Genomic DNA, 27,937 nt, shown 5'->3' on the forward strand with positions numbered 1-27,937 from the left:
CTATAAGTTGGAGAATTAGTGGCCTTCCATCTTTACAAAACTTAAGTATCTATTGCAAGTAGCCGATTACATCACAACTGTTACCATCATGGGGCATGCCAAGTTTCCAAGTTGCATCTTTTGTTCCATTTTCATCATTCTATCTGTGGTTTAAAGTTGGCGGGTTCCCTCTATAAAACATAATAAAGCAAAGGGTTTTGAGAGATTTTCTTGTTTTCCAACTTTCCTAGATGATGATGATTCTATATATAACAGAAAACAAGTCAAATGAACCATATCCAACCAAGCTATGACAATGACCAAACTTCGGCCTTCCAAACGATGAGATTGTTGACCATTAGCTGGTCTAATGTCACCATTTGTTCACTTGGCAGTTGGCACAGAGCGTTTATATATAGATCAAGCATAATGTCAAATTATAGAAGAAAAGGGAAACGTCTGTATAGATTTTAAAACCAAATACTTATAGAACAGAGCTGAGCTGCAATATAGTAGCATGAACTCATGGGAGAATGGGAACATACATGGTGGCGGCTTCAAAAAATTAGCCGGTTCCAAGTTTCCCCTTAATTTATATACCTAAATCTCAAACATAAAAATAATGCAAGAACAAAGCTTGCATATTGTGGATTGTTCGTTGTAAATGATCAGGGAAATGCCTCCGCCCACCTGGCTAAGTGTATCAAAAATGACAGTACTTCTGACGGATCGAGTAATGAGTATGAAGCAGATGTTTGTCTCGGTACAGATGATACTATGATGGGAAACCCTTCTTCTCTACTTCGAAGTACCTACGCACCAAGACAGAACAAATGAAAGGATTTTTGTTTGGGATCTCTATCGAAAATCATCGGTCAGGACACGCTTTGAGTCTGTGAGATAATGGATAGATACCTTAAACGCGTCTTCATCAGTTCTGTCATCACCAATGTAAATTGGGAGGACGTTGGTGGAATCAACAAATCCTAGAGTGTCAAGCAAATACACCAGAGCATCACCTTTGTTCCATTTAATGGATGGCCTAATCTCCACAACTTTCTTACCCCGTGTTAGATGAAAACAAGGATACTCTGAAAGTACGTCTTGTATTATCTCCTCAAGCATGCCATAATCCTACACAATTTGGATGTACATGTCTCAATTTATGTTAAAAACATTTCTACAACTTATGATACTAATAAGTTAAACAATTTTGCGAGTATGCACCTCATCTAAGACATGTCGATAATGCACTGAAATACAAAACCTATTGTCCTCTACAAAAGCACCTGGTACATCACATGTTCTCCTTTTAAGTTCTTTTAGCATCTGTTATCAACAAGAAATGGAAATCATTTTTGACAAGAAAAAAGGAGTAATATCTGACTGAATACCAAATATTTATTCTTGATATCATTATTGCGCTCACTTACATAGAACATTATCCATGCAAAAACCATGTCGGGACAGGACAATCAACCTAGCTGGGAACTAATAATTTCCAGCAGGAAATAAAGCTAACAAGTGTTCAAAATAATTGGCAGAAGTAAAAAAAAAAAAAGGCCATTACCTTTTTGATTGAGGGAAGATACTCCTTAGCAGGTTGGTAAATGGTAAATTCATTGCCCTTCTCATTCAGTGTATTTATCTGATACTTGTCATCGTAAGATTTTGTGTTCGTTGGAGGTCCCACTATATCCATGCCATGGCTCCCGGCATAGTAAACTTCATCTAACTTAACAAAATCATAAACCTGATGACACACATGCAAATGTTAATCAAATCGAACCAACATTTAAGGACGAAGGAGTAATAATATACAAATTTCTTGTTACCTTCTCTCGACTCCGACCGCTAATTATAGCGGTAGGGAAATGCCTGGCAACTTCACGTACAGCTGACCGCATCTAAAGATTCGACGAAGACTCAAATTACATATGGAATTTAAATAAAATTATATAGATGGTAAGGCCGCACATGCTCCATGTATAGGATTCAAAATGTCTAACAAATAAATTACCCGATCGGTCATGAACGCGTGGTTAGGATCATTTACAATGGGGGAAAGAGTGCCATCATAGTCTAAAAACAAGACTATTTGCTTCCCTTTGGTAGCGCTCATCATCAAATGAAAACATCGTAGTGCTGAAGGATGTTCCTCCTGAAAACATATATACAAATTTTCTTTAATGCAGAGTACGTGTGATATGAGAGATACATAGATAAATGATATATATTTATATAGGGAAAATAAATTTTTTTTGTCGAATAAATTGTCCTTTTTTATGGTTTTGGATCACTAAGTTTTCAACTTCTGATCTTGACATAATAACTTCTAAATTTAGACTATTTTGTTACATCCACTAACGAAATATTCATTTTTCGCCAAAAAACACTGATTATATTACAATTAAAACACTTCATGGTGTCATAATCATTGATTGATTCTGGTAGAATGTATAGAACTTGTAAAGTTTGTTTGATTTGTTCGATCTTTTTATGTTAAGTTGTTTTCAAAATAAATTAATTTCCCTTAAAAATCCAGAAATCTGCAAATTTTTTGCAACTTTGGTTTTAACCTTCGTCTAACAAGAGCTTTTTGGACAAAAAAATGAACATTCTGACGGTGGATTGACTAAAATAGCTAGCAAAGATTCATAAGTTATTATAGCAATATCAAAAACTGAAAAGTGAGTGATGCTAAACCAAAAAATAGTTGCTGGAATTTTTTTTACCCTATTAATATATATGATTAACTCTCTTATGAAAATACATGCAAAATTGATATATTAAACTGATGATGAATAATTTTCCGGGCCGGGGACTTACGAGCCAAGAAATATAATAGGAATCCGCGGTGGGCTTTTCGAGACCGAATCCACTGTGCTGTGTTTCCGATCTTTTGTTTGAGCTCGACCCATTAGTTTGGACGCCAGAAAGCCTTTTCTGAAGTCCCATTAGCCTCCGAATATTTTCCTTCACCATGCCTTTATCTGCAATAAAAATCCAGGATCAAGATTAAAGTTTTTTTTTACTATATAAATTTATAATTAATGAGACAAATAATTTAAAAAGATATTACAAAGCTAGACTAGTGAGCCCATTTTAGTTATTTTGAGCAATGGGCTTTTAGCCTGGACGATTTAAATTTACTGCTGCCCCAGATCGAACTTTTTTTTTTTAATAAATTTATCTTTACTTGACGATAATTTGCATGAAAAGAATATACTATTAATGTGATCAAGGTGAATTATCAAAATACGGAATGCTCTATTCGAGCATTCGGGGATTCGTAACCGAGAGCGAAGAAATTCAAGGACCAAATTAAAAGGGTAGGGTGTTCATAAGAATGGACACGCACATACATACACTCCTGAATTGAGTGTTGTAGATCGCCCATTTGTTTAACCCAAGTGCAAAACATCCATGTCCCACAAACATCTTAATCAATGCAAGCAATATTTTATATAAACTAAATAATATAAAATTATCAGGGTGTGTATTTTTATTTTATTTTAAAATTAAAATGGGTCAGTCATATTCAGATTTTTATACTCTAAAAATCTCTTAAACAAACACGCATGACAAAGACAACACATAAAAATAATAATATCTAAGTTAATTAAAAAATAGTGGACGCCAAATAATAGGATAAATAGTCGTTTTCGATTTAGAAAGCAAGTACACAATAGGACAAAAACACACACACACACAAATAGGCATATATGATTTTAAAATCAAAAAAGTTATTTTTCTAGAACACGATTTGATTTGAAACAAGTGAATAACAAACATTTTTTTTTTTAAAATCCATTCAGTCGGAATCTGGTGACTCAACATTCATGGCCAATTGAAAAGATGTACGTTCGAGGCATTAACTTTGTTAAGGTCTTAATCGATGTGTTACTTTCAACAAACCGATATCACAATGCATTAATGGCATCGTTGTCTACTATCCAAGAAAGAAAATTGATCAAGTATATTTTGCCCACCACTTGAAATTATTGCTGAGGTGACACCCGTGAACAAGCTGAATTTAAGCATGGAATATTTCCAAGGTGCATTAAATGTAGGTTAGTTAAGTATGTCGTCAAGCATGAATGCAGGCACATGGCTCCACGCCACCCCCCTCCCAAATCCCAACTACCTAATTATTTCTCTTCCAACGGCAGCCAACTGTTTTCTTAGACTTTCTCCCTTCAACCATAACAAACCACTTCTACATAAATACATTGGGATTTTGGAAAAGAGACAAACAATCTTAGGTTAAGAAATTAAAATACAAATTCAAGGATCATTAATAATTAAAATAAGTGGAGAGCATTTGCATGAGACTTTAAATCAACTCCTACAACGAAATTGCACCTGCGATTGTGAGTTAAAAACAACACAAGATTATCAGCCAAAATTCTAGCTAGAAAAAGGGCAAGGGCCCTCAGAAAAGAACCGAACTACCCTTGCAGGACAAAATTTTTCATCCTAGACATATTTTTTAAAAAGAAAGCAAAAGCCCAATTATTTTTTTAATGAATTGTCATTAGAAAAAGCTGAGTCATCAACAAACTAATCTATCATTTGACTATATATACCTTATTTATTATACTACTTGGTGTGACCACGTGCCCATAATTGAAGGAGGCACAACTTGAAAATAATTTTGATAAAAGTAAAGCAAAAACATGCAAATTCAACTAATCGAACTTTAGTTCCTCGCCTGAAAATGAATGCTGAACTTTAGATTCTCTCCACGTAAAAAAAATACTACAACAATCACGAGTTAAACAACAAAGAATTAAAAACACTTTTAAATATTTAAAAATTATAATCCATGGCTCGACTTTCAAAAACCAACAAAGGGAAAAAAATATTTTACACTTATAATCCATGATCTCCTGAACCGCCACTGTGTACACTTATATGAATATCGATGAGATGACATTCATATATTAGATGTGATAAAATTCTATATTCAATTAATAAATGTCATTTTAATGATGCTTACACATATGTATACAACATAACCGTGAACCTCGTTCTTTTTTTGGTATGTTGATGCCACTTGACCATCCCGCGGCAAAACAAATTGGGTTGTCACTCCTAGGAATGTCCAACTTAAGATTCTTTTGTTAGAAAAAGATTAAAATCGTGCGAGTTATCATGGCGCGACGCATCAATGCCGCTTTCTAGAGAGATTGGAAAGAAAGAAGAATTGCTAAAAAAATTAAAAAGCGGACTTTGACAGGTCGCCACAAAAAACCCATCGCATAACACGCAAATGTCAAATCCTAGAAACTACCTAGAAGTGGAAAAGAAAAAGGTAATATTTAATAGATGAATGCTATGATACATGAACGCACATTAATTTGCCAGTCAGTTATTTATTGTTTATTGTTAAGGGGTACCAACCAATAAATTTTGAATGTATTAGGTTAGGGGTGGGGGTGTTATTATAATGGATGTTACCATCAAGAAAAAAAATCATCAACCAATATTCTTTCGATTTCTCAAATACTAACGCGGCAAGTGTCTACTCTAGAAACAGGCAAGAAATTGTAAACTTGCTATCATTTTCATAATTTTCATCTTCCTATGAATTACTACAAGTCTTGTAAATTATGACGACTTGGTATATATACAATATGATTGGAGAATTACCCTAACAAGATACACACACATACACACATATATATATAGAGAGAGAGATGAGCTTTTCATACTATACATTAAGAAATTACTACATGGGTTTGAGAAAAAAAAAATGAACTCGGAAGAATGCATCAGATTAGATGTATAATGTTAAGTGTAAATTATTGTGACAGTTGTATTTGGGCTAGAGATAATAGGTCGACCTCAATACTAGCATAGGTCGACCTCAATACTAGCTAGAGTTAACATTATAACTGCAGATATGCAACATTAAAAGAAACAAGTGGCACTTCTGTTGAGTACCGGTACAAAATCGAATATTTTGATGCACCATCGAGTAGATTTAAAAGAGCAAATCTTCTTCAAAAAATATACATCTTTCCAGAAAAAAATATATTTGATTAAGATCTTTCTTTTCTTTTTTTCAGAAAAAATAGCAACTAGTTTTCCGATCCTGCTTCATTTCCAAACACTAAAACAAAACAACACAAAATAGCTTTAAGTTTTTTTCAAAAACACATTAAAGTTATAGTGATCTTAAGCTATATGATCAAAATAATTTTCTTGGGATAGACTGCCATACACCATGAACATGTATGGTATTCTTCGAGAAAGTAACAGAACGCACCATTAACATGTATGTAAGGTAAACTTCGTGAAAGTAATTCATAACAAAGAAAGAAAGAAACAGTAAGAAAATTCAAAGAGTCAAACCAAATTATCCAATGGGAAATGATATGTCCCATCCTTCATTGGTGTGACAATTTGTTGAGGTCTTTCTACACCAATCTAAAGACATTCATTATATTGGTTGAATTTTTTAAAAGGTGTGGCATATCACCCTATCCAATGATCCGCTAAAATATCATTCGATTTCGATAGCCAAACAATTAATCCTAGCACTAGAGGAGTTAATTCAACAAAACTTCGACCTAAAAAGGTGTATACTTTTGTCCACAGGAAAAAGTTGGTTTACACTTACTTAAAACAAGTAAGAGTCACGCGTGGCATGACTATTGTATCAAGTTAATTTAACGTTTCACGTTAACAAAATTATTTTTCCTTTTTTCCATTATTTATTCCTTCCCCCTAATTTCTGTCTCTCCTATGTATTACCCAAATCATTTTACCTTATTTGGCAATTTTAGCAGAAAAATAATTTTGTTAAAAGCCTGTACAAACACACGCAAATACAATTACAATTACAATTACAAATTTTTTTATATTCAATACATTACATATCTTGAAATAGTGTATTTTAATTAAAACAAAAGAAAGGGGATATTTTTCAAAAATTGCATTTAATTTTCGAAGATATAAAAAAATGTTTCCAGGATAAAAAAAACATCAAAAGTGCGATTATATCATATACGAGGAAGGTATGGATGGATCTTATCAAGGATTCTGTTCTATCATAATCTAAGTTTTTTTAATTATTTCTGTCCCCCTAGATTCAAATCTCTTACCCCCTCGCAACTAAATCTCAGCCCCACACCAACTACACTAAATCCTAGCCGTCCAAGAGTGGGCCTACAGGTCAAAGGGAACCCCACAGCCAGACACGTGTGCGGTTAATAAATCTCACGTTAACTAACAAACGAAAGTAACCGAAAAAAGGCACCGCAGATCCTGCCGCCATTCCATTCAGCGGCGCGTCCATCTCTGTCTGCCCAGATCTAATACTCGTGCCTACCACGCGCTCCCGAGAGCGTGGGAAAGTAAAGGGCAAAGAACACGATCAATAACCGCTTGTTTCTTTTCCGATACTCGGGGTAAACAGATCAGTCAAACGATTGATTGAAAATTTTTAAAATTTGTATTCATAGATATCTTCGATTTAATATAATCAGTCACATGCTCGCCGCCTAACAGACTGAACACACTCTGCAACGAGCTGAAAAATCTTTAAACAAATCGACGATATATATATATAATTAATGAATCTAATCGCCGGCGCTGCCAGTCGCCAGTGAAATCAGATGCTTACCAAAAAAAGACATTCTGACCATCACGAGATCATGAAGAAGGGATTTATCACTTGCGATCTATTGATTAAAACGCGAAAAATGAACCCAAAAAAAAGGCGAAAAATCTCGTGCGATTCAGAGAGAACAGGTGTTGGCGTGTGCGCGAGAAGGAATGCGACTTTATTATTTGTTAACAGAACGAAGAGGGAAAAAAGGAAGAAAACTTACGAGGTTGATTTGTCTTGTGCGAAACAGAGCTTCGTTCTGATGGAGACCGACACTAGCTGAACATGAAAAGAGGAGAGAGAGAAAGAGAGAGATAGAGGGAGACGTGTTGGTATTTATAGAGAGGGAGAGGGGGGACATTGCCACTGTTGTGTTTGCTGCTGCCACATCCAAACTTTTTGCATTCCCAATTCTAACCCCTTTTCATTTCACTGACACAATGTTTGGAAAAATAAAATGAGATTTAGAATTGGATTTGAATTTTGGTTTAATGGATTTATGATTCTGTTCTAGTGTTTGCTTAGTGTCATTTGAGAATTGAGTTTGATAGTTAAAATTTATTTTATTTCTTTTTTGAAAAAATATTTTACTTATTATTTTTAAATCTCTTTCTTATTAATAATTATTAATACTCACATATGGTTTATACATATTATACAAGAAAAAATTTTTAATAATGAAAAAAGTTTATCAAAAGAAAACTGAGATAAAATTATCAAATTATGATAAATTAGGTTTTTAATATTAAAAATAATTAGACATCATAAAAAAAATAAATAATTTACATAATTTTAAAAAAATATAGATATTTTAAAATGATTTCAAAATAATTTTTTTCAATTGTATGATAAAATATGTGTGAATTAAATTTATTTTTTTCGAAAAAATGATAGATTTAATTATTTTTTAAAAGAACTAATAAATTATTTTGTTCATATAATAACTCGAATCTCATAAAATATTTTCATTTGAAGATTTCATTTAATTATATCAAATCTCACCGAATCCTACCAAATTCTACTCTCGTTTTAAAATTCTACGATACAAATACGCAAAATGAGATTTCTAATTCCAAATCTCACCAAATTCACTGAAATCCATGGAACCAAACACACTGAAATCTATGATTTAATCTACCTGAAGTTTATAGGTTTTTTTTTCAATTGATGGTTTTGATTCCAATAAAATGTGCAAATAGAATCACGCTTTTTAGAGCATCTCCAACCCAACTCCAAAATGGAGTGTTTCTTCATTATAGAGAATGGATTCTCCTCCAACCCGTCTTTATTCCTCTACTCCATTTTAGAGGAAGGAATAGTAATCCTCTAAAAATGGAGGATAACTATTCAAATGGAGGATGCAAATGGAGGATGGGTTAATTACAGAATTGCCATTATGAAAATTGCAATATAACCCTTGTAGTTTTATCAATTTTTTGGCTAATTTTTTAATAATTTCGAATTTTTTTATTTATTTTTAATGTTAAATATTTTTTTGGCCACTTTTTTTAATTTCGAATTTTTTAAATGTTTTTAATTTTAAATAATTTTTTTGTCCATTTTATATTTTATATTTCGAATTATTTAATCATAAAAAATTTATTTTAATTGTTTTATTTTCTTGCATGAATTATTTATAATTTACAATTTATAATAGTCACGAAATAGAATTAATGAACAATGTAATGACAAAAAAATTACATAACATAATTTACTACAAACATTTATTATTGATTTAACTTAACTTGATAAACATGCAATATTTGTAGACAATAAAGAAACACACACAACAATAAAGATAAACATATCACCAAAAATAAAAAAAAAACACACACACAACAATAAAGATAAACACATTCTTATTTCATTGCAACCATGAGAGAACACTAGTATGGTGGAAGGTCGGACCCGGATGGTGAAGTTCCTCCGAAGAACAGTCCAAATGGTGTAGAAGTTCCGTCTGAGCCATCCCCCGTCTCCATTCTTTTTTGCCAAATTTTTTGTTGTTCTTTGATCAAGTATGCACGGACTGATTCATCAACGCACATATGGTTCATCCTTAGTATTTTGTTTTCTTCTTTAAAAGCCATTATCGCATTCCTTTGTTTCTCAACAGCAATGAGTTGTTGTCGATGTACCTCAGCATTCTCCATAACAGCCACCATTTTCTCAGTACATTTGGCCATGGTGGAAATGTCCTTCAAGTGTTCTTCAGTAGCTTTTCTTTTGGCTTTGGCCTTTTTTATGCCAATTGGACGCTGAGAACTCCCTCCTGATGGATTATCTTCATCCAGGTTTATAGCAAATCCAGATAGCCCTCCAGAATCGGGTGTTGGTGATTCTGTGTTGGGAGAATAGTCAGATTGGGATGAGTCGATATTCCCGCGGTTTGGTATGAAATTCGGTAAAATAGCGTTTGATGACCTAAACTTCTCTTGGTCCTTAAGCAAAGACCATACATGATCCAACCGCCAAGTCGACCCAGCTGATTGCTTAAATAAGGCTTTTGCTTGATCCAACTATAATACGGTATGAATTGTATCGTAGTCACATAAAGTAAAAAAATATAGTTTCACATAAATATGATAAAAAAAATTAATTACTCACAATGTCTTTCTCAGAAGCACCACTTGGACGACTAAGTTCCACCTGGCTAACGCATGAACTAAAGTTTTGGACAATCTTGTTTATGTTGAACCAGCGACATTGGAGGGCCTTAGTAGTTCGAGGCTCTGTTGAGTTACCAGCGAGTTGTTCGTTGTATGTAGCTGCCACTCGTGACCATAACCTATCGCGTGATTGGTTTATACCAATTATTGGATTTTGGGAGACATCAAGATAAGCCATCACGAGTAGTTTGTCCTCCTCGATTGAGAAGGCAGCACCACGTTTAGATGAAGTCATTTGATTGTAAATAATTATTCAATTTGTAGGAGTTGTCTCAATGCTTCGTATGATGCTTCAATTTATAGCCAAAACATTTTAATAAAAAATCTGGATCAACGGTCTCAATTAAAATTAAATCTGATCTAAAGGTGTGTATTGAAAGAACTTTATTTTAAATGTACAATGCATCTCTGACATATTATAGAGTTTCTTTATTAGATGACAGCAACTAGACAACCCATCACATGGCTTTGCTTTGAAATGCACAACCCGTGACAGCTAGTATATAGACAAGAGTGGGCTATTGAGTTGTCTCTGATTGTGACTAGACACCACTAGACAACCCATCACATGGCTTTTATTTGAAATGCATCTCAGTTGGCTTTATTGAAATACACAATCCGTGACAAAAAAAAATGAGTTGGCTTTTATTCCATATAATATTAAAATTAAATTAAAATATCTAACATAACTAAATAATAAGTGTCACCACTTATTTAAAGACCAGTGACTTCTTGATAATTTACTCAACTTCCTCAAAAATGAATTTTCATGAAGGAGGTCCTTCAAGTTTTTCTTTCTATGCGTCCTCGTCGTCATCTGACGACGAAGATCAACCTAGTGCCAACATACAGAATGAGTTTAATCGCATTGACGAACAACAAATGGTTTTAAGCCAACTCATAAACAGTGCTACCGTTGTCTCCAATTACTTCGAAGAAAGTGATAATTTGCACCGTCGAGGCTCGATCACTGGCCATGTTGTGATTAATCGAGACAGATTAGCTGCCGAACAACGCTTGTACAATGACTATTTTTCTGAGTCTCCAATGTACAATGAATCAATGTTCAAGAGACGTTTTCGAATGTCTCGTCGGTTATTCTTGCGAATTATGGAATCAGTTCAACAACATGACAATTACTTCGTACAGAAAGTAGATGCGTTGGGGAGGCCCGGGTTGTCCCCATACCAGAAGATAACAGCTGCAATGCGTATCTTAGCATATGGTATGGCGGCAGATTCAACGGATGAGTATATTAAAATCGGGGAGTCTACTGCGATTGAAAGTTTAAAAAGATTTTGTCGGGCTGTGGTGGAGGTTTTGGTGACTGGTATCTTCGGTCTCCAAATGCTCAGGACATTGAAAGGATTCTCCTTATTGGAAAACAACGTGGATTCCCGGGGATGCTAGGAAGCCTAGATTGTATGCATTGGAAGTGGAAAAACTATCCAACAGGTTGGGCTGGACAATATGCTGGTCGTAGCGGAAAACCAACCATCATTTTGGAGGCCGTAGCAGATTACGAGTTGTGGATATGGCATGCATACTTTGGTTTACCAGGTTCAAACAATGACATTAATGTGTTATCAAAATCTCATCTTTTTGTTAATTTGGCCAATGGTGTAGCTCCCCCTGCTAACTATGTCATACAAGGAAAAGAATACACCATGGGATACTACCTAGCAGATGGTATATATCCAAAGTGGGCTACTCTAGTGCAAACAATCCACAATCCACAAGGTCCAAAGAAGAAATATTTTGCAGCACGACAAGAAAGTTGTAGAAAAGATGTTGAACGAGCATTTGGAGTATTGCAATCAAAGTGGGCGATAATCACTGGACCTGCACGAGTTTGGAGCAAACAAGTGCTGCATGATATCATGACAACATGCATTATAATGCATAATATGATTATTGAAGATGAAAGAGAATTGAATGTGCCAGTCACAGATTATCGCGAGGCACCCATCCCAGATGTTGAAATGGCACAGGATGAGCATGTCCGATTTCAAGAGTTTCTTGCACGCCATCGTAAAATAAAAGATAAATCGGCTCACTATGCACTCCGAGATTCTCTTATTGACCATTTGTGGGAGGAGTACAGTAATTCGGAATATTAGTATTTTTAATGGTCAATTTGTGTGTTGTTCTTTAAATCATGTGTCGTTTATGTTTGTCTTGATTTATATTTTATGTCTGTTTGATAAATGTTGTCTTTTGTTTGCAATTTGATGACAAAATAAATGTATTGTTTTAAATAAACGAGTCGAATACACATGTAGTTGTGTTATGTTTAGCGAATTAATTAAGTTTAGTTAAATAATACATTATGAAATTAATTAATTATATATATGTGTGTGTATTTGAAAATGAAATAAATTAGAGAAATGAAATATTTGGTAAGATTTAAAAGATATAGGTTGAAAATGAAATAAATTAAAAAAATAGAGTATTTCTTAATATTTAAAGAAAATGGGTTGAAAATGAAATAAATTAAAGAAATAGAGTATTTGGTAATATTTAGAGGATATGGGTTGGAGAAGGTTTTTGAAAATAGAGATCATGAATCTCTATTTTAGAGGATAGAGGATGAAAAATAGAAGATATGGGTTGGAGATGGCCTTAGATGCAGTTTTAGTTTCGGTTTTGATTTCGATTTCGATTTCGATTTCTACCGGATTTGATTTGAAACAAAGAGTTTTCTTTAAACAGTGGTTCAGTCTTGGTTTTTGGCTGGGTATCACTCCAAAACGTGGTTTGGTCTAGGTCCCCGCTTTTAAAATTATATTGATATTCTTAGCTTTTCAAATTAATTTTGAAACCATAAAAATATTTTATACTTCATAGATTTAGTTTTTGCCCCCTCTAAATTTGTCTGGATAACTTGGCCAATTCATTCATTAGTTTGGGTATGACAGCAGTGAAAGTAGCTCTGGGCTCTGGCAATATGCACAACCTCGGAAAATTGGCAAAGATATTTTGCAAATCTATCTATGTAATGATAAAATGACCTAAAAAGATTGTTATCACTACGGGTGTGCATCGATCGGTTCGATTCGGTTTTTGATTTTTTATTTCGATTTTTTCGCTTTTCAATTTTACAAATATATAATCCGATATCCGAATCATTTTTCTTCGGTTCGGTTTGGTTTTCTACCGAATTGGTTCGGTTATTTCAGTTTTGATACGATTATTTAAATTAATAAGATAAATATATTATAAAATATAATATGTTATCTTTTTACATGATTTTTTAGTAAAATATTTAAATATAAAGTCTAAATGAATTGCATAAACAATAATAACTAAATATTATTTAAAATAATTCATCATTCATTAGTATCATCTCAAAAAATATATAGTAAAAATAAAATTATTAATTTAATGACATTTCGGTTTTTCGGTCAGTTCGGTTTTAACCTATATAATCCGAAACCGAACCAAATAAATTTCGATTTTAACATTTATATCTGAATTATAAAATTCGATTTTTGTTTGATTCGGTGTTTGATTTTTTCGGTTTGGATTTTCGATTTTATCCGAAGTTTGAACACCTCTAGCCATCACCATGTTCTCCTCATTTATCTATTAATTCAATTAAGCATTATTATTATTTTCATTAAATATTTGAAATCTAAGTATTATCTCTTGAAATAATATTCATATTACCTCTTCTAAATCACAGCCTAGCTAGGTCCGTCGTGGTCTTGTATGAATTTGAAATATATGTGAGAGATCAATTCACAGTAATAATATAATCCTTTTCATATATGTTTTCTTATCGACAACATTCATCATCGTAAATATATTACAATCGATTAACCTATAACAATTTATTAAACATAATTCGATCGTTACCTTCAAATAACCAATTAATTATAACCAACTGCTAAATAGTAGACAAACTTATATAAATAATCTCGAATTGAAGATTTCTTCTAAACATGAGAATATTGGTGCTTCCTAGCTCCTTAGCATCAGTCCAAGATTGATATTTTAGAAAACCCAGTGTGGTAAATGCGAGAATAATTGTGAGAGTCATTAACTCATAATCATTATCATAATGAAATGTTATTAGAGTTAATTAATTACAACGGAAAATGAGCAAAAAATTTCATCACAATGAGCCGAAAATGTACCAACTATGATTATAATACTAAAAATAATATATAATAAAGTCTCGTCTAAACAAATCAAAGTATAAAACAAGCATACACATTAATGAAATCTGTAAGGAATGTTGTTCATAAACGTACAGGAAATTAAAATATTATAATGTGTGTATCAGAAATTAGTGTTGTGCTCTGGTGTTGTCAACACGAGCACACAACATGCAGCGGAAATTAATTATTAACACACAAGTATAATTTTAATAAATAAACATCAGTTTTAAATTATGCACAAGTACGAATACTTGTGCGATGGCTCATGGTAAAAAACTCACTAGAAAAAATAATGTAAATCTTTTACACCAAAACAATACTAGCGAGAAAACAAAACAAAATTCCTTGACACTCCAAGGAATTAAAAATGCATCAAAATAAACCACATAAAAACTATATGCATAAAATAAAAATGTATTGCTTAAAACAAACACAACCACTCTTTGATGAAGACTCTTCTTCAGTGTTGTTCTTGAGTGTTGTCAACACCAATCAGCAACACAGTATATGTGAATCAATCACACAAAATCTTCAACACGAAAATCTTCAATATCTGAACTCTATGTGTGTTCACAAAAATCCAGCAGCTCTCATACGCTTTGCGTGCACTCCCGAAAACCTCCAGCTGATCCTTTCCACAACAAAGTGATCACACGATCACACAAAACTTCAGCACCTGCACAATAAAATGACCACACGATCACATAAAAATGGTAGAACAAATATATGTTGGACTCTTATAATTTCTTCTATATGAAAAGCTTCCTAGTCCAACTCTCTCCTCTCCAAACTATCCTGCAGCTGTGAAGTTTTTCATATATATAACATTTGCTTGACCTAAAATTCATTCCTTAAAATAGTTCTAGAAAATATAAAAATAATATTTCATTAGAGATAACACTCTTTTAAACATGGATAAAATATCTTGAAGATAACAAATCACATAATATCTAGGTATAATTCAATCAAGTTCTTATCATCTAGAAATAAATCAAGTAAGATATCATAATCTAAAAATAAGTAAACCAAGATATTATCATTTAGAATTAAATCAAGCAAGATTTGATACTCTAGAAAGGCAAATTCTTAAATTGATATCAATTTAGCAAAATAATAAAGGAATAAAATATTTGTTTGTATATAATTGATTTAATTTGTTTGTATATAATTGATTTGGAAAGGAATATTTTGTTTGTACTTGGTGTTGGCAACACCTCCTGACAACACCACTGAGTTTTATTCAAACTTCTATAAAATTCTTTTGATTCAGAAATGGTAGCTCCCACACTAGAATAACGGTCTTCAATGGACTCCCCTAGGTAGCTTTTTCCATTACTATTTTTACTTAGAAGTGGTAGCTTCCACACTAGAAGAACGGTCTTCAATGGACTCTTCTAGGTAGCTTTTTTCATTTTCTTCTAAACAAATTTTTTTATTTACCTCTTTTCTGTTTTTCTCCTTATGCTCACATTTTCCAAGTCACTTTTTCACATTGGACAAGATCACGATTTTCATGAACATCTTCAAGTATTCGATGCCTTGGATTGAGCATAATTTACTCCTCAACATTTGATTGGAAGTATGGACACTTAAAGAGTACATTTCAGAAATTGTCTTCACTGTTCAGACTTTACACAAGAAACATGATGAATGTGATTATGAATTATGCCTAGTATCCTAAAAATAGACATGCAAAAAATGGTGTTGTCATCAGTGTTGGCAACACCAATGACAACATGTGTGTGTGATTATTGTATGCACATGCTGAGAGACTTTCGAAGATTGAAAAATCTCTCAAAGTAAAAAGGTTTCGTGAATATATCAGCCAATTGATTCTCAGTCCTAACAAATTCCAGTCGAATTATGCCTTTTCCAACCAAATCTCGAATAAAGTGATGTCTTATGTCTATGTGTTTTGTTCGAGAGCGTTGAACAGGATTCTTAGAAATGTCTATAACACTTGAGTTGTCACAATATATCATCATGTAATTGCTTAACTTGTAATCCAAGAAAGAAATTTAGTTCTCCTACCATGCTCATTTCGAACTGTGATGACATGCAATCCGCAAAGTTATTCACAAGTATTTTAGATGAAGAACCGAAAATAATATCATCTACATACACTTGACAGATCAAAATATCAGATTTCAGTTTTTGAATGAAAAGGATTTTGTCAACCTCACCTCGTTTGAAGCCCAAGTTTATCAGATAGTCAGTTAACCTACCGTACCATGCCCGTGGAGCCTGTTTCAGTGCATACAGGGCCTTCTTTAGTTTGTAGACATGGTCCACGTGGTGAGGATCTTCAAATCCCTTAGGTTGACTGACATAGACTTCCTCATTCAAAATTCCATTCAAAAAAGCACACTTTACATTCATTTGATACAATTTGACATGCATGTGACATGGTATGGCAAGCAACAGTCGGACTGACTCAATTCGGGCTACAGGAGCGAAGGTTTCATCAAAATTCACCCCCTCAACCTGTGTATACCCTTGAGCTACCAACCGAGCTTTGTTCCGAACAATGTTACCAGATTCATCTATTTTATTCTTGAAAATCCATTTTGTTCCAATAAACATTGGTATTTAAAAGTCTAGGCACTAAATCACATACATCATTGCGCACAAATTGTTCAAGTTTTTCATGCATTGCATTGACCCAGAATTCATCTTTTAGTGCATCATTAATATTCTTGGGTTCAATTTGAGACACAAAACAAGAGTGACTTACCTGAGAAAACGTGGAGCTCATGCAGATTAATCCAATCATCTTTCGGTAGTCAACCTTCTCTTTTTTCTAGTTTGCACACCTTCATGTAGTTCACCAATGATTTGTGATGATGGGTGATTCTTCTGAATTTTGCTGGGAATTTCTTTTCCACCATTGATTACCACATCATCATCATCGTTATCATTATCCACAGTTTCTGTTCGGTTCAGAGGCGGTGTTGTGCTTGGTGTTGCCTCCCTCGTCTCAACACCAGACTCAACACTGTTTCTGGTCAGTGACTCACTTATATCCAGCAATTCTTCTACATCATCCTCCGGTTTTTTAACTGTCAGATCTGCAAGATCATCAAACACAATGTTAATTGATTCCATTGTAGTCCTGGTTCTTAGATTAAACACACGATAAGCACGGTTATTAGTAGAGTATCCAAGAAACAAACATTTATCACTTTTGGAATCAAATTTAGTTAGATCTCTATCATTCAACACATAACCTACACAACCAAAAATATGAAAATATTTAAGGTTTGGTCTTCTTCTCATGATAATCTCATATGAGGTCATTGTAGAACCACTCCTTAAATAAACATGGTTGGAAATATGACATGCCGTATTTAAAGCTTCGGCCCAAAAACATTTTGACACATTCTTAGAACTAAGCATGACCCGAGCCATTTCTTGGAGGGATCGATTTTTCCTTTCAGCTATGCCGATTTTTTGAGGGGTCTTCGGAGATGAATATTCATGAGTGATACCTTTCTTATGGCACAAAGAAATAAAATGAGAATTTTCGAACTCCTCACCGTGATCGGTTCTTATTTTAACCACCCTTATATCATATAGATTTGTTATCCTAGCATGAAATTTCTTAAAAGCATCAAATGTATCAAATTTTTCTCTAAGAAAACTTACCCAAGTAAAATGCGAAAAATCATCAACACAAACAAACGAATATTTCTTACCACCCAAGCTCTCAACTTCCATAGGACCCATTAGATCCATATGCAAGAGTTCAAGGCACCGTGTTGTCCCAAAGTGTTGCAACACTGGGTGCGCAACACGAGTTTGTTTACCTTTCTGACATGGTCCACAGACAAATTAGTTACCTGAACTTAAATTTAGCATACCTGTCACAACATCAAACTTACACAATTCTTCAAAGTCTTGAAACTCACATGTCCCAGTTTTTGATGCCATAGGTCTAAATCACTCACCTTGGCACTTCGGCAACCATCACCTTCTCCCAATTGATAACAATTGTCAGCTGAACGAGTACCTGACATTACATAATCATTGGCATCATTAAAAACTTCACAATTATTTTTATTGAACTTAACATGTAAATCATCATCACAAAGTTGACTTATGCTTATTAAGTTTGAGTTAAGTCCTTCAACATGTAGAACATTATGAAGTTCAGGAAGCCCATCAACATTCAGGGTTCCTTTGCCTACAATTCTTCCTTTGGCACCACCACCATAGGTTACACGCCCACTTTTTACTTCAACATAATCCGTGAGCTGTTCTTTAGATCCGGTCATGTGGTGTGAGCACTCACTGTCAAAGTACCATGCACCTGCAATGTTAGTTTTTAAAGAAGTATAAATGACATTGCATCGAATAACAGTTTTGGGTACCCATATTTTCCTTGTGGAAAATTTCTTGACTGCGGTGTTGTGCTTGGTGTTGTGCAACACCCGATTTGATTTCCAATTCAGGTAGTCATCTCTGAGTTTGTAGCAGAAGGGTTTGATGTGCCCAGGCTTATGACAATAATGTCAAATAAAATGTCGCTTTCTTTGCTTTGATTTAGAAGTTGACACTGGCTTCTTGGTTTGTGACATCTTCACTGGCGGGTCAACTTTTAAATGAGAAGAGGAAGCTCTGTTTTGTTTCAGCAATTGTTCCGAGGCTTGCTTTGAGATTGGCAGAGTCTTCATGGGAGGTTTCACTGTTAAGGGGACAGAGCAGTCTTCACTTGCCTTTACAAATACGGTTGATTTTGATTTAGAGTTGGAAGTTTCACCATGTTCATATGCGCTTTCAACATATCCAAGACCAGTTCTGTTGTCCTTTCCCATAGTTAGCATTGAGTCAAGTTTTGATGAACTTGAGCTGAATTTAGCAATAGTCTTTGAGGCCTTCTCAAAATCATCCTTGACTTTGCACAGTTCGAGGTCCTTCTTACTCAACAAGACTTCCAGTCGAGACATGCTGCTCTTTAACTCAGTATTTTCCTTTGAGAGCATTGAATTTGTTTCATTTCTTTTGATCCAATCTTCGTATAGCTCTTCATACATAGCCTGCACACATTCAAATGTGAGTTCATCAGAATCATTATCCTGGATTTCATGATTACCTGAGGCATTGTGAGATTTAGCATTGAGACACAAGGATTTTGTAGTGGTGTTGCGGCCCGGTGTTGCAACACCAGAGGCAACACCATGCGGGTTTACTTGCAGCCAACACTTTTCCTTCAAAACAACAGTGTTCGTGGATAGTACCTCCATTGGGATTCTGTTAAATTTCCTGTAAAAAAACAACATTAAACCAGAATCAATCACTTAGTGTATCAAGTGTTGGATCTGATACCACTTGTAAGGAATGTTGTTCATAAACGTACAAGAAATTAAAATATTATAATGTGTGTATCAGAAGTTAGTGTTGTGCTCTGGTGTTGTCAACACGAGCACACAACATGCAGCGGAAATTAATTATTAACACACAAATATAATTTTAATAAATAAACATCAATTTTAAATTATGCACAAGTACGAATACTTGTGCGATGCCTCATGGCAAAAAATTCACTAGAAAAAATTATGTAAATCGTTTACACCAAAACAATACTAGTGAGAAAACAAAACCAAATTCCTTGACACTCCAAGGAATAAAAAATGCATCAAAATAAACCACATAAAAACTAGATGCATAAAATAAAAACGTATTGCTTAAAACAAACACAACCACTCTTCGATCAACACTCTGCGCCAGTGTTGTTTTTGAGTGTTGTCAACACCAATCAGCAACACGGTATATGTGAATCAATCGCACAAAATCTTCAACACGAAAATCTTCAATATCTGAACTCTCTGTGTGTTCAGAAAAATCCAGCAGCTCTCATACGCTTTACGTGCACTCCCGAAAACCTCCAGCTGATCCTTTCCACAACGAAGTGATCACACGATCTGCAACGCCCCGAAAATTTAAAGGTCCACGCGAACCACATGCATATAAATTATTAAATTCTCCAGTATTTTAATTAAATATTTTAGTTGCATGAATTAATTATGTTGTGCATAATTGTATGTTAAAAATATATTTTCTACATTGTTGCATTAAAATGTATTTTTAAAGGTTATTCAAGTTTCGATCGAGGAACGGAGACCGAGGGCTGAAAAATAGAAAATGTTTTTATTAAATAATTGTTTTTAATTATTTAAAATATGGTTGATGTTTTCTTTAGTATTTTTGAAAACATAGGGTTTTGAGGTGATTTTATACGCCGGGAGGTAAATTTTATCGGTGTTGGTTTTTCAACTAAAATACGAACTTTTTGACAACCCGGCTAATAAATTCACATATTTAATTAAAGAAAAACTTTGTTAATATTTTAATTATGTCCTAATTAGACTAATGGGCCTAATTAGATGGCTTAATAGGCCTAATAAGCCTTGAAGGTGATTAACTAGTATTTAAAGTATTAAAATACATTAAACCCTACACTTTGCACCAAGGAAACAATCGGCCACACACTATTTTAATTCTGAAAAACTCTCCCCACCCCACCCTACACACACACGGCACACACACTATCAAGCTAGAAGAAGTTTTCGAAGGTTGAAGCCAAAGAACAAGCCAAAGTCGTCTCCCGTTCTTCGTCGTCAACGGATTTTTGAGCGTATAAAACGCAAAGGCACGCCTTAATCTTCCTTTTCTCATCCATCATATCATAATATTGTTTAAATTATGTGTGCATGAAAAGCTTGAAGTTCATATGTTATTTTCGCAATATTGCATAACCATGGGTAAAAGTCATGATTCAAAGTTTCAAAAGCATGTTTTTATGATACTAAGGGGCTGCCATGATGTCTAGGTATGGTTAGGTAAGGTTTATACATGTCTCAAGGTCATACACATGCACCACACATGCTGTTAAATAAAGGACACAAGCTGACAGCAGCCTCGTAAGGGAGAGGGGCTCGGCCTGAGGGGCTTCGGGCTGGGATAGGGTGTCTCACTAGGGTCCTTGGTGGGTGTACAACAGGCTGGTTCTAGGGCTGGGTCGGTGGCTAGGGACCTGGGCACAAAATCGTAGAGTCCATGCTTGTTGGGAGTCCTCAGCCAAGCCTGTTGCTGGTGTTTGGCTTCGGTTTCAGGCTAGGGGGCTGGTTCATAAGGTCATGTCAAGTTAGAAGGATTCTCTAGGGTCCTAAGCAAGTGCACATGGGTTGGGTTCAAGGGTGGGGCGTTGGCTAGAACCACAAGCGCCATAACGTAGAGTCCTTCCTAGGTGAATTTCTTGGCCAAGCTTAAGGCATTATAGGGGCTGCACGCTTTTGTAGTTTAGGTAGGTTTCTGAGTGGTCTAAGGGTCCAGGGGGTTAGTTTAGGATGTTGGGCAGGTTTTGGCTCGACTTAGTTCGGGGGTAACTCGTGAAAATCAAAAGTTGGCTCGGGGTCGAAGTTTAGGTGTCAAATAGGGTTTTTAATTAAGAAAAAAAATGGAAAACGGCTCACGGGGGTCGAGTCGTGGTCCATAAGGGCTGAAATAATATAAAAAGATTAAATTTAGACTTTAGGAATTTTATATTAAAGTTTGGGATTTTTCGGGATTAAAACACGTCAAAACAATTAATTAAAGATAAATGAAAACGTCTAAGTTTTAAGCCAAATAAAATTATGGGAAAATTCATGTATGCTTAAATAATTATTTGGGACATATTAGAGTCAATGAAATTAAGAAAATGTCAAAACCGGGGAATTTTACGTCTAGGGGTAAAACGGTCTTTTTACACCTAGAAATTAGTAAACATCATGGCAGTGCCTAAATGCGGTTTTTTATGGAATTATGATTATTTTTAAATGTTTATGAAATGTTAATGATTAAATCATGATTTTTAATGTTTAAGAGATTTTATGATTTAAGGAAGACATTTAAAAGACATGTTGCATGTTTGGTTTCAAAAACAAAATGTAAGGCTATTCATGATTTTTATAAAGTGATGAGAATGTAAATGTTGAAGGAAGTGAAGTGATTGTGACTAATTCGTTGATGTTGGCGACGTCGTGAGGGTTATGGTCCTAGTGGGAGCCCGACGATCGTGTTTCCATCATTACGAATATGTGGTAACGGTTTTGTGGTAACGGAAGAATGAGAATATCTTGAGGGGAAAAGGCCCCAGAGGGAGCCCATTTATGGGAAAAGGCCCTAGAGGGAGCCCCGACGATCGTATTTCTATTCGAATAATGATAGGCCAGGGCCCATTTGACCGGTGAGAGTGTTGCTGGTGTCCCCCGCCGCCCAGTACTGTGGTTATATGTAGATGGATCCATCGACCTTCATGTCATGATCAGAAAAGTCACAATTAACGATCTGAATTCAACAAAGGAAAAAGAAAAGGAAAAGGAAAAATGTTTATGATCATGAATATGTTTTATGTCATGTCATGTTGAGGAAAAAGGAAAAATGTTAAGGTTTATGAAATGCATCATGAAAATATTTATGAAAATTTTTGTGTTTAAGTTTATGCATCTTCATGATAACGATATTTTAAGTACAAGTATTTTTCACTGTTATATGTTGACTGTATTACGTATTACTTGTTGTCAAGATTATGGTGTGTTGAGTCTTTAGACTCACTAGGTGTGATGGATGCAGGTGAGTTTGATGGAGGTCTTGATGGTTGACCTGACTGGGCAGAAGGTGCACACAACCCGAGGACCAGCGCTACATTTTCCGCATTACGTTTTATGATTACTGATTTAAGTTAAAGATTTTTAAGATTATTTATTTATGCATTTGAGAGATTTTTGAGAGGTTTAGTATGGGCTTTACCTTTCAAATTATTGCTTTTTAGGTTTGGTAAACAGAAGACGATTTCAGTTTTATGACTATTTCACTTGAATTTTAAAATGCTAGTTGTTAGTGTTTAATTTTAAAGGGTAAAATATTTTATAAAAATATTTTCATGTGAGAAAGGTACATGGCCGAAAAATTGAGTGTTTCTAAAAAAAAAAATTTCTAGTAATTTTAAAGCAATAAAAAGGGCAGGACGTTTCAGTTGGTATCAGAGCAATGGTTCTGTTAAACGTTGTGCTACCATCAGCGCCGGAAAGATCAGTCGTCAAGTCTCAGTCTGTAAGTTTACATGCTTTATATGATTCTATGATGCTACCTGCATAAGTACATGAATATTATGTTTACGCCACATGGTTAATAGCTTTTTGATAATATATGATTTTTATGCTCTAGAATTTTTATACGTGATATGATATGAAATAAAAAATTATTTGATTTCAACGCATGTTGGCTTCGTGGTGGAATTGGACTATGTTGATTTTTGGGTTTTAGTATTGACGTTCTACTTTTTGGGCTATAAGTTAATCGTGAATATTATGAATGCTTTTGGGACATGTAGATTTTCTAAGAAAATATTTATGATTCGTGGTTACTAGTTGAATTAATTTTTGGGAATTACTCATAAGTAATAATGATTCGAGGATTTACAACGACTTTGGGAATAAGAAAATGTATAAATTGGGATTTTAAGTTTTGATGAAAGATAATATTGACTATAAGAATTGATTTTGGGTAAATAAGTTTAAAATTATCAAAATTTATGTTATGGGAAACCAATAGAAAGAAATTAAGAATGCCAAAAATTTATGGGTTAATCGTAGGATTTTCAAAATTAAGGATCAATTAGGATAATTTTTGAGGAAATTAAGAATTGATTTTGTAATTATTACGGAATTTGGGGACTAGTTTTAGCAATAAACGAGAATTGAATGAGTTAAATGATAAGAATTTTGAGGATTTAGATTTTTAAGAATATTCAGAACTTTGGGATATATTGGTTTTAGTATTATAAGAAATTTTAATCAAAGGTTTTTAAGGATGAATCGATATTAGGCTTGAAAAATCTAAGCGTTAGCGGATGTGATTGGAATTTTAAGATTGAAATTTGATAAGTCGACGAACATTTTGGGTATAAATTAAGGAAAGTAATATACGATAAGTTTGATTATCCATCTTTTGATATTGGGAATTGTTAGAAAAATTGAAATTCGAGGTTATAATAGTAATATCATTAAGTGATTATGGGTCTTTTTAAGTTGCGATTTGAAAATAAGGATTTAGAAGGAAAATTTAATTGGGATCAAGGAGACGTAAGGATATTCTAGAACTTAAGTTTGATTAGAGTAGCGCAGCGGAAGCGTGGATTTTTGGGATATCAGAACTAAGCCTAAACTTTGGGTTATCTAGGATAAGCGAATTTCGAGGACGAAATTCAATTTAAGGGGGGAAGATTGTAACGCCCCGAAAATTTAAAGGTCCACGCGAACCACATGCATATAAATTATTAAATTCTCCTGTATTTTAATTAAATGTTTTAGTTGCATGAATTAATTATGTTGTGCATAATTGTATGTTAAAAATATATTTTCTACATTGTTGCATTAAAATGTATTTTTAAAGGTTATTCAAGTTGCGATCGAGGAACGTAGAACGAGGGCTGAAAAATAGAAAATATTTTTATTAAATAATTGTTTTTAATTAAAGAAAAACTTTGTTAATATTTTAATTATGTCCTAATTAGACTAATGGGCCTAATTAGATGGCTTAATAGGCCTAATAAGCCTTGAAGGTGATTAACTAGTATTTAAAGTATTAAAATACATTAAACCCTACACTTTGCACCAAGGAAACAATCGGCCACACACTATTTTAATTCTGAAAAACTCTCCCCACCCCACCCTACACACACACGGCACACACACTATCAAGCTAGAAGAAGTTTTCGAAGGTTGAAGCCAAAGAACAAGCCAAAGTCGTCTCCCGTTCTTCGTCGTCAACGGATTTTTGAGCGTATAAAACGCAAAGGCACGCCTTAATCTTCCTTTTCTCATCCATCATATCATAATATTGTTTAAATTATGTGTGCATGAAAAGCTTGAAGTTCATATGTTATTTTCGCAATATTGCATAACCATGGGTAAAAGTCATGATTCAAAGTTTCAAAAGCATGTTTTTATTATACTAAGGGGCTGCCATGATGTCTAGGTATGGTTAAGTAAGGTTTATACATGTCTCAAGGTCATACACACGCACCACACATGCTGTTAAATAAAGAAAACAAGCTGGTGCAAGTTTCATGCTGTCACGTTGTGACAGCAGCCTCGTAAGGGAGAGGGGCTCTGTAACGCCCCAGATTCGACGACTGTCCTCACTTTATCAAGACGAGTCTTTCCAGCGTGCTTATGTCCTCACTTACACGCACCCCCTGGGAAACTTCCCAGGAGGTCACCCATCCCAAATTGCCCCAAGTCAAGCACGCTTAAATTTGGAGTTCTTATGTGATGAGCTATCGAAAAGAAGATGCACCTTCGTGATATGAGTAGTACAAATCAAATCTTTTAAGCCCTCTTCAATTGTACAGTCCATTACATTGAACAGTCTCGGAATCCCTCTCATTCCCGTGTGGGATCGGTTCATTCATGTTCCCTCCACCTAGAAGCCTGCCAGGAGCCGCTCATTGTCCGTGCATCTGATGGCACCGACGATCACCCCCCGCCCTCTTCGGCCCCGGGCCTCACAGGCTCGGCCTGAGGGGCTTCGGGCTGGGATAGGGTGTCTCACTAGGGTCCTTGGTGGGTGCACAACAGGCTGGTTCTAGGGCTGGGTCGGTGGCTAGGGACCTGGGCACAAAATCGTAGAGTCCATGCTTGTTGGGAGTCCTCGGCCAAGCCTGTTGCTGGTGTTGGGCTTCGGTTTCAGGCTATGGGGCTGGTTCATAAGGTCATGTCGAGTTAGGAGGAGTCTCTAGGGTCCTAAGCAAGTGCACATGGGTTGGGTTCAAGGGTGGGGCGTTGGCTGGAGCCACAAGCACCATAACGTAGAGCCCTTCCTTGGTGAATTTCTCGGCCAAGCTTAAGGCATTATAGGGGCTGCACGCTTTTGTAGTTTAGATAGGTTTCTGAGTGGTCTAAGGGTCCAAGTTTAGGTGTCAAATAGGGTTTTTAAATAAGAAAAAAAATGGAAAACGGCTCACGGGGGTCGAGTCATGGTCCATAAGGGCTGAAATAATATAAAAATACTAAATTTAGACTTTAGGAATTTTATATTAAAGTTTGGGATTTTTCGGGATTAAAACACCGTCAAAACAATTAATTAAAGATAAATGAAAACGTCTATGTTTTAAGCCAAATAAAATTATGGAAAAATTCATTTAGGCTTAAATAATTATTTGGGACATGTTAGAGTCAATGGAATTAAGAAAATGTCAAAAACGGGGAATTTTACGTCTAGGTGTAAAACGGTCTTTTTACACCTAGAAATTAGTAAACATCATGGCAGTGCCCTAAATGCGGTTTTTTATGGAATTATGATTATTTTTAAATGTTTATGAAATGTTAATGATTAAATTATGATTTTTAATGTTTAAGGGATTTTTTGATTTAAGGAAGACATTTAAAAGACATGTTAAATGCTTGATTTCAAAAACAAAATGTAAGGCTATTCATGATTTTTATAAAGTGATGAGAATGTAAATGTTGAAGGAAGTGAAGTGATTGTGACTAATTCGTTGATGTTGGCGACGTCGTGAGGGTTATGGTCCCAGTGGGAGCCCGACGATCGTGTTTCCATCATTACGAATATGTGGTAACGGTTTGTGGTAACGGTTTGTGGTAACGGAAGAATGGGAATATCGTGAGGAAAAAAGGCCCCAGAGGGAGCCCATTTATGGGAAAAGGCCCTAGAGGGAGCCCCGACGATTGTATTTCTATTCGAATAATGATAGGCCAGGGCCCAGTTGACCGGTGAGAGTGTTGCTGGTGTCCCCCGCCGCCCAGTACTGTGGTTATATGTAGATGGATCCATCGACCTTCATGTCATGATCAGGTTGAGGAAAAAGGAAAAAGGTTAAGGTTCATGAATATGTTTTATGTCATGTCATGTTGAGGAAAAAGGAAAAAGGTTAAGGTTTATGAAATGCATCATGAAAATATTTATGAAAATTTTTATGTTTAAGTTTATGCATCTTCATGAAAACGATATTTTAAGTACAAGTATTTTTCAATGTTATATGTTGACTGTATTATGTATTACTTGTTATCAAGATTATGGTGTGCTGAGTCTTTAGACTCACTAGGTGTGATGGATGCAGGTGAGTTTGATGGAGGTCTTGATGGTTGACCTGACTGGGCAGAAGGTGCACACAACCCGAGGACCAGCGCTACATTTTCCGCATTACGTTTTATGATTACTGATTTAAGTTAAAGATTTTTAAGATTATTTATTTATGCATTTGAGATATTTTTGAGAGGTTTAGTATGGGCTTTACCTTTCAAATTATTGCTTTTTAGGTTTGGTAAACAGAAGACGATTTTAGTTTTATGACTATTTCACTTGATTTTTAAAATGCTAGTTGTTAGTGTTTAATTTTAAATGGTAAAATATTTTATATAAAAATATTTTCATGTGAGAAATGTACATGGCCGAAAAATTGAGTGTTTATATAAAAAAAAAGTTTCTAGTACTTTTAAAGCAAT

At 34.6% G+C, this 27,937-nt stretch overlaps 2 protein-coding genes and 1 pseudogene across 3 annotated transcripts; 1 reads left to right on the forward strand and 2 right to left on the reverse strand.

Annotated features, from left to right (window-relative positions):
- Positions 1-375: 375 nt before the first annotated feature.
- LOC142533493 (putative trehalose-phosphate phosphatase 2) lies at positions 376-7,912 on the reverse strand. 2 transcript variants are annotated; one of them, XM_075640296.1, is made up of 8 exons: positions 7,821-7,912; positions 2,809-2,972; positions 2,000-2,140; positions 1,815-1,886; positions 1,550-1,732; positions 1,207-1,308; positions 895-1,113; positions 383-791 (listed from the first exon to the last, which is right to left on the reverse strand). In XM_075640296.1, the coding sequence occupies exons 2-8, from the start codon at positions 2,962-2,964 to the stop codon at positions 648-650; spliced, it is 1,017 nt and encodes a 338-aa protein (XP_075496411.1). In that variant the 5' UTR covers positions 2,965-2,972; positions 7,821-7,912; the 3' UTR covers positions 383-647. The 2 variants fall into 2 exon arrangements, with proteins under 2 accessions (XP_075496412.1, XP_075496411.1); XM_075640297.1 differs by lacking the exon at positions 1,207-1,308 and having other exon boundaries at positions 376-791.
- Positions 7,913-9,361: 1,449 nt separating this feature from the next.
- On the reverse strand, positions 9,362-10,751 carry LOC142533494 (uncharacterized). Its single transcript, XM_075640298.1, has 2 exons — positions 10,205-10,751; positions 9,362-10,116 (listed from the first exon to the last, which is right to left on the reverse strand). Exons 1-2 carry the CDS (start codon positions 10,499-10,501, stop codon positions 9,484-9,486), a joined length of 930 nt encoding a protein of 309 aa, XP_075496413.1. The 5' UTR covers positions 10,502-10,751; the 3' UTR covers positions 9,362-9,483.
- A 229-nt stretch (positions 10,752-10,980) lies between these two features.
- On the forward strand, positions 10,981-12,891 carry LOC142533492 (protein ANTAGONIST OF LIKE HETEROCHROMATIN PROTEIN 1-like; annotated as a pseudogene).
- The last annotated feature ends 15,046 nt before the right edge of the window (positions 12,892-27,937 follow it).

The sequence above is a fragment of the Primulina tabacum genome, chromosome 18 (genome assembly GCF_025594145.1).
Source record: "Primulina tabacum isolate GXHZ01 chromosome 18, ASM2559414v2, whole genome shotgun sequence".
NCBI lineage: Eukaryota > Viridiplantae > Streptophyta > Magnoliopsida > Lamiales > Gesneriaceae > Primulina > Primulina tabacum.